This window comes from Aptenodytes forsteri, unplaced genomic scaffold, assembly GCF_000699145.1.
Source record: "Aptenodytes forsteri isolate BGI_AS27 unplaced genomic scaffold, ASM69914v1 Scaffold139, whole genome shotgun sequence".
NCBI lineage: Eukaryota > Metazoa > Chordata > Aves > Sphenisciformes > Spheniscidae > Aptenodytes > Aptenodytes forsteri.
The window spans coordinates 4,820,322-4,828,577 of record NW_008794414.1 but is presented as its reverse complement, the minus strand read 5'-3'; the positions used below and the strand labels follow the sequence as shown (position 1 = coordinate 4,828,577).

Genomic DNA, 8,256 nt, shown 5'->3' with positions numbered 1-8,256 from the left:
GAGTACAGGGGGACAATCGCTTCCCTACTCCTGCTGGCCACACTGTTTCTGATACAGGCCAGGATGCCATTGGCCGCCTTGGCCACCTGGGCACATTGCCTGTCTATATTCAGCTGGCTGTCAACCAGCACCCCCAGGTCCTTCTCTGCTGGACAGCTTTCCAGCCACTCTTCCCCAAGCCTGTAGCGCTGCATGGGGTTGTTGTGGCCCAAGTGCAGGACCCGACATTTGGCCTTGTGGAACCTCATACAGATAAGGTGGAAATGAAAAGAAAAAAACCCCACCCACAACATATGAAACCACAAGAGGAAGCAACGTAGGTACTGTACAGTAAGTACAGAAGGTACTATATTTTAAAAGAGTGATCTGACTGCTGGTCACAGCATTCTGCATCATCTGCTACACATGCAAAACATGCAGTTCTGGCTACACAGGGCAGCACTTCAGCTTCTTTGGTAGGAGACAAGGAATTAAATGAGTCTTACTGGGCATATGCTTGACTAATTCACCCAATTTTAGCTATCTAGAATTTGACATCTAGTTTAAGTTTGTTGTTACACTTCTAATGTAGTGTGATACATTGAGGTGTAGACACATCCAGAGTGTATCAGAGTGAACAAATATTCATCGCAGTTCAAACCAGGATGAAGGAACTGTTATTCAGAAATTCTCTAGAACAAAAGAAGTAGCCAGGATGACTAGTTTGAATGGTTGAAATACTTTCTATCCCTGACTTGGTAACTTAAAACTTACAACGTTTCCCCACTCTTATTTTTGCAAAAAGAACCCTCCTTCATATGGACATCTTGGGGAAAAAATGTGTGCAATTTGTTGAAAATCACTCAAAAGAAACATAGTTCTTCCATTTGGGAATAATTTCATGCATTGTCAATGGCATTTTTATTCCTTACACTTTAGACGAAGAGCGTTTAACAGTTTCTGCAAAGTATGCTGTTGAACTGTCAGTTCTAGGAACTTGTTTTAATATCCTGATGGAAGAATTGCAGTCTTGTTGGGATTATTTTCGAGAAGGATTTCATCCCCTCCACGCTATAGACCTGATTTTGCAATGTACTTAAGTAAGAGCCATTGCTAAGTAGGGCTCCAAAACCGATGTTATGCATAAACTGAAATGTGTTCTTTAATCATGCCTGTGGTTTGGTGTGACTGTCATTCTCTTGCCTCTGAGTGGGAATGAAGCGAGTGGCAGAACTGCATGGGAAATGCCAAAGTACTGCAGTCTGTACATCCTTCATCTTCACTCAAACTTAATCTGATTGGGAATAAGGCCAGGTACCCTGGGATTTTGCCTGCCCATCTAAGGGTCCTTGTTACTACTGCACCTCTCTCCTGGCCTCCCCATACATCATCAGAGAAGATAAAGATGATGGCTCATTTCTTTGATTGTTGTTCTCCTGAGATAGAGACACCATCAATGCCTTTTACATTTCTCATCTAGGAAATGACATGCTTAAATAGATTTGCTGTTCCTGCAGAAAGGCAATGGTCTTGATCTTCTGACAAGATTTGTTGAGTTACATAGGTCTGTAAAAAAAAGGAGTTTACAATGTAGGTAGGAAGTATGGCCACCTGAATAGTATACTGGGTTGTTTTGGTTTGTTTTTTTAACTCACTGTCTACAGGACATAAGTAAACATCATTGATCAAACAAGGTGAAAAGAATTGCACACACTTAGAGATGAGGGAAGCTATTCTATTTTCTGCAGCACAGATTGGTGGGCTCAGGAGGACAGCATTTGAAATAAATATGATATAGTTTCACATAAATTGCCAAATTCCTCTAGTTTATCTGAAACAGAATGTCTTTAACTCTGTTTATGGTAGATGGGAGCTCACCTCTCACATACACACAGAGAATGAAAGTGGTGTTGAGATTAGGTTTGTTTTTTTTTATCTGGAAGGGGTAAATATATAGGGAGAATTTTGGGGAAAATAATTCTAGCACTTGCTTTGTGTACTGTGCACAGTTAAGATACTGTCCTTTTGGGCTTTTTCCTTTTCAAGTTGCTAAAACAAACACAGCTAACTTTATTTAGCTTGGTGCAGGTTAGAGATTTTTGCCAGTCATTAACATAAAAAGATCAACACATCCTGAAGCAAAGGGACCTGCATAGATTTAGGACAGTTAAAAATTTGACCTCCCTTATAGTCTGTTTAATTTCAAGTAGATACTAAATCATTCATGGATACAGACAAAGGGCACAGATGGAAGTGTCATCCTACGCCACTGAGACGAAGTAGTTTACGAACCCTTAGACAAAAGAAAATGGAACAGCACTTCTTCCCTTAAGTTTCTGTGTTGGCCAATGCATGTGAAATTAATGTCTCCTCAAAGCAGCAGCACAATGTGAGTGAGGATGACCTTATAATTATGTGAAATACTACTGAAATCACAATGAAAAATGTTAGTGCTTCAAAATATCTGCAGGGTGGGAGGAATATCTTTAAATGTGGTTGAAAAGACTTACAATAAAAAATAGCTCTTTTCCACTTTTAAGCAAAGTAGTTTGGAATTTATTTTTTTCTACATAAATCCACATTAGATATATAAAAAAAATAGATGTTTTTCTAGCCAATTGTAAATTTTATTAATTGTATGTTTATTCTGTAGAGCAATGCCTTTTTTTTCAACAAGACACAATGTAATTCATAATATAATTACTTGAAAGTCCACTGATAGGCTTAGAATTAATGATCTGCTCAAATTCCTGATTAGAACTCTCATAAGTAAACTCAAAATAAGTTCTCATTACAGGGTTCCCTTTTGTTATTTTATAATTTAAAAATAGATATTTGTTTTTAATTTGATATGCCCTTTATGTTAATACAACTAGATTTTTTAATGAGGAAAGAAAAAGAGAGGGTCTTTGTTTTTTGGCATGACAATGAATTTACTAACCCTGTCTCTTTTTGTTTAATCAGGATTAAATATAGATAAGGGAATTTCAGAGTAAATTTCACAAATGTAGTCTGACTGATCTGAATCAGACACTGCCAAAGCCTAATACATCCATATGATCAAAGGGACATCAGACCACATAACACTAAATTGATTTAATTATGTACCATAGAGGGGTCAAAAATTCCCTTGGAAGGAGATCGGCTATTTCTAATACAATTTTCAATGATAACTACGCTGACTTACTTGGCTTTTTATGTTTCTTTTTTTTTCCTCTAGGCTTTGCTTTGGAGGTACAAGTTTTCCCAGCTCAAAGGTTCTTCAGATGATGGGAAGAGCAAAATCAAATTTTTGTTCCAAAACCAAGATACTAAACAAATTGAAGCAAAGGTAAAAACAATATATTGTTTGTTTTATAAAGGCAATGTACAGTAAAAGCAGTTATCAAAGCAGTTAGGGGAACGGAGGAGTAAATTAAACTAAATTACTTAGAAATATTAGATTAACACACAAAGTCAAAGAATACAAAGAAAACCAAAGAAATTCCAAGACAAGAAAACTGAATCAATTGCTTGGATTTTTGCCAGTTTAAAGTCTTTTGAAAGGTGTAATTACATTAAAAAAGAATAAAAACCAGGACTCACTATATATGGTTTTAAGCACGTTTGCCAGCTCTCCTCTGTATCATTTTGATAAAGCTGGCTGAGAGTTTGAATGCCCTGTTTTTCACCCTTTATTCATATCATGAAGAAATGGTGTAAAATATATCCTTAAGTCAACGTGGGGACAAAACCCAGCAAAGGTCTAAAATCTGTTTTTATTTCTCAGAGCAAGAAAGTGTGGATTAAACACATATTCCCTTCCAAGACTGAAGCTTTGTGTCTGTGTCTAATTCAAAATCAGAAAAGCTGTATTTTCAGTTGTGCTTTTGATTCAAGAGTTAATTTATGAAAACAGTAACCCTGAGAGATTTATGTTCAGTTTGATCTATGTCTTTTGAGAATAGGGCATTTACTCTCCCAATGTGTGTGAGGAGAAGTGATTTCCCAGGATCTTTGATAACTAGAACTGCCTTAGAGTCTGAGTCGAAGGTCTTTGACTAGAATCCCAATTTTTGTGTAAACGTAAAGAGAATTTTCTTGGCTATCTTTAAGTCTTGCTTTTGAAGCATTTGCTATACCATTTTTCCTGATCGTGTCAGAAAGAAAATTGCTGAATGAATGTGATAACAATACGGTTCCATGGGCAAAAAGGAAATGGTTAAATAAATTGTTGTCTAAAAGGGCTAAATATGCACAATATAATGAAGTATGTAAAAAAAAAAGGCATTGTATTGGGGGCAGTTGTGAGTTTAAATGCAAATAGCTACATTAAGCAGCTATTTTTCCTTCCTGCATGTCTCTTTATGTTTGGTATTAATTATTTTCTACCTAACAGCTATTTACTTGATTTTAAATGTTGTACTCAATACAATAAAGGTATGTAAAAGCTCCCATTAAATCAACAGCAATGAAATGTGGTGGACCGTGGCTTTCAATACCTTCATGTTCTGCTACATCTCAAAGATAAATATTTTCTTACTTCTGATTTCCTTCAGAAATTGTTTTAATAATACAAAATTTCTTTCATCCCTTAATAAGAAAACATAACTTAACAACGAAATGTTGTGAGGATGATTTTCTCTTAAGCAAATAACTGGAAACTTTTATCATGCTCCTAAGTACAGCTGAAGAATGAAAATCATCATTATTTTTCTAATATCTGTCTGCTATTGCTGTTATATTAACACAAGATTTTAGGACTAAAGAAATTTCATAGGAATCCAAGAATGGGACAGTGTTTCTTTTTTTTTCCCAGTAAAACTAAAATATATTTTTAATACTAAATTAAATTTAAAAAAATTAAAATGAAGTATGAAGTCTAGATTTTGAAGAAGAAAAATAGTTTCCATCAGAATGTTTTCAATTTTTAAATTAAATCTGTCATGCAAATCACTTTGTAAGCCTTAGAGATATCCTGGTACCTTTATCGTACCTATTGTTATTCCCACTCAAACTGAATAGAGCTTTATTTCTAGGAAATTTCATCTTTCTACTTTTTATCAAGGTAGAAATTTTACTTTCTACCTTTTGAAGGCAGAATATTATACAAACTTGCTAGCATGCTTATTAATATGCTGTCATGTTCCCTGGTTGCTTCTTTTTATTATAAATTTAAATGTTCACATTGAACAAATTGGAAATAAAAGTTTGTTACTTTTAATTCATTTTCTTGGTGATCAAAGCATACCAATTATATCAGGATCAAAAAATGTCAGATTATGTTGTCTTTGGAAAGTGCTACATCATTTATAGTGAGCACTTCTACCCATTCCAATTTGTTTACATATGAAGTATGTTGCTTAGTCTAAGAAATATAGATAAATGTGGCTATAAAATGAATGTGAAGATTCTTGGGTCGTATTTTTTCAACTTTGGTTAGTTTAAATTTCTATGGATAGGCCCCTTCAGTATCCTTTAAGCCTTTCATGGATTTAAAGCACTATTCAGCATGAGAAGAAGTGGAACAATCTAGCCTCTATTTTTTGGACTTTATTAGCATTACAGAGTTAGAGGTATAGCTATTTGGGGAACTCTTGAGTCATTAGGAAATGTTAATCAGATTTTCAGAAATGCTTGTAATGCCAGATTTCATGCATACTGTATGTAGGCTTCATTTGGAATCAGATGATGGGAATTTTGTAAAACATCTGTTAAAGGTTGTGATGAATATTCATGGCCACAGCTATCATCACCTGTTAAATGCAGCTCTGTGCTTCAGATGGCCTGGAGACCCACTGTTGCAAGGGGAAATACAGTGTAACATCTTCTTTAAGTAAAAGTAATTTTTTGCCAGTTATATTACAGGGGGAATAATCAGAATATAGTGAAATGAGAGCTCACAGCTGAGAACAAAATCAAAAATCTGAGGAGCCATTGCCCCAACATATTAGGGCTCTTCACTTCTGCATTCCCAAGCAGTAATGTGGAAGCAGGGCATGGCCGGTAACTTTGATACAGCTTAAGCACTTAAAAAACTTAAGTGCTTTTTTCCCCTTCATCGTTAACACTAACACGCTCTATGCAGAACTTGCTATGGCATATGCATACCTGATCTGAGACTCCTGCTTTTCTTGCCTCCAAGGTCTGTTTTCCTCCATCTCCAAGTTTCAGCTATGGCACTGACGGAATGTGTTAATGTATTTAATGCACTATAAATCAGTTACTCCCTGCAAATGTGAGGTGGTCTGGACATAGGGGTTTTTTTTGTTGTTGTTTATTTTTTTTTAAATAAAATTGCTTTCATCATGGTCGATAGCCAGCTGAACATGAGCCGGCAGTGTGCCCAGGCGGCCAAGGCGGCCAATGGCATCCTGGCCTGTATCAGAAACAGTGTGGCCAGCAGGAGTAGGGAAGTGATCGTGCCCCTGTACTCGGCACTGTTGAGGCCGCACCTCGACTACTGTGTTCAGTTTTGGGCCCCTCACTTCAGGAAGGACGTTGAGGTGCTGGAGCGTGTCCAGAGAAGGGCAACGAGGCTGGTGAGGGGTCTGGAGAACAAGTCTTCTGAGGAGCAGCTGAGGGAACTGGGACTGTTTAGCCTGGAGAAAAGGAGGCTCAGGGGAGACCTTATATAATTCCTTCCTCTAAAAATATGAGTTATCAAAATCCAAATGCTTCCTGTCTTCCTTCATTTACAATGCTGCACATTTTGTGTATCTCATGCTATCCCAGATGTGTGCGATTATAGCATGTTATATCTGTGCAATATCCTTTAGCTTTAGAACACATTAATTTTTTATAGAATTAAGAGTGTCAGAGTGCTTAGCTATTGAATTTTGATCCAAAATTTAGATAAATTTGTTATTATTCTAGAAATACATTCAGACTTGCAGATGGACATTGATTGGAAAAAAATACGCAGCAGCATTTTAAATTTTAGCCCTGTCTTCATAATTGTGCAGCATCTCTTCTGTATTCTGGTGGACTATACAAGATATCACTTGTTAATGTTAGAAGAATCTAGGAAAAATACTTTTTGAGAAAAATTGCAGAACCACATCCATTCATCAGTCAGCGATTTTTTTTTTAAGAAACACACTTGCCACCAGAGTTTATATTCCTAAGCGATAGAAAGTCCTTCACTGACACTGAATAACTAATATTTTTATAATGCTGTCAAAATTTTTTACAGTGTGCTTCATGCCTGACTTAACAAAACTCAAAATGGCATGCTCTGAGACACACAACGTGTGCTATGGATTTAGTTACAGTTTAACCAGGTATATTTCTTTTCAGCTTGAAAATTATTTAAGATATTTAAATATTTGCATTATTCTCTCAGATAGTGTTAAAATACTGCCTTTTTTTCTGTAAAGACTTTGTACTGATGCTTTTGTTTGGCTTCTCTGTAAGCAATTTCGTGTTACTATAAAGATATATAGTGTAGTATAAAAGAAGTGTTTTCTCATAGATTTAAGAAAATCCAGTCTGAAAAATCTGAACAGTAATTACAATAGGTCACACCAGTGGGTCCATGGCAGGGTGCCTGGATGCGAACACCTAACTTTAAAGATCTCTAAGGCAAGGTCTAAGTGGTTTCTGAGAAGAAAACCACTTAGGGGCAACATTAATCACTGATACCCCTTAGACATTCCAATCTGTAGGTTATTTCCCAGCTGTCACTCAGCAGGAGATATTGCACAGATTTGCACAGTCAGACAGAATTTTTCTGACTGAGAGCTATAAAATAGAGCTGTCGGCTTGGCAGAACGTGGAGGTAACGTGTCCCTCTCCTTCGTTCTTACTGAGCTATTGGGCTTGGGTTGAAAAAACTGAGCACAGAAGGGCAAAGCTTTCTCCTCATCTGTAAGACACAAAGGGATTCACTGAGGCACCTTCCCGTCTAGTTACCTATCTATTAACCTATTTGTTTAGCTATAGTTTCATGATCCATTAGTGTCTCTCTGGTATCAAAGCAGCTTCCAGAGGCTAATACAAACTCGGGTTTGTAATAAACTCAGTGTTGTGCTCTTCAATTTTACCTGGCTAAGTATTGGAAATTATATAGAAATTGCTTTATATTTTTCTGACAAAAATGAAGAGTATCTTAAATCTATGAGAGATCCTGTTTAGAAAGAGATATATATGCTCCCAAACATAGCAGTATGGCTTAGACAGGTGTACTCTTCACTGGGTAAAAAACTGGCTGGACAGCCGGGGCCAGAGAGTTGTGGTGAATGGAGTTACATCCAGTTGGCGGCCGGTCACGAGCGGTGTTCCCCAGGGCTCAGTTTT

At 36.7% G+C, this 8,256-nt stretch overlaps 1 protein-coding gene across 1 annotated transcript in view; it reads left to right on the top strand.

Moving 5' to 3' along the window:
* SNTG1 (syntrophin gamma 1) overlaps positions 1-8,256 on the top strand; it is a 190,891-nt gene that overhangs the window by 177,224 nt on the left and 5,411 nt on the right. The window contains exon 16 of the mRNA XM_019474602.1: positions 3,200-3,310. Within this exon, the coding sequence (XP_019330147.1) occupies positions 3,200-3,310 (111 nt within the window). The remainder of the gene's footprint in view (positions 1-3,199; positions 3,311-8,256) is intronic.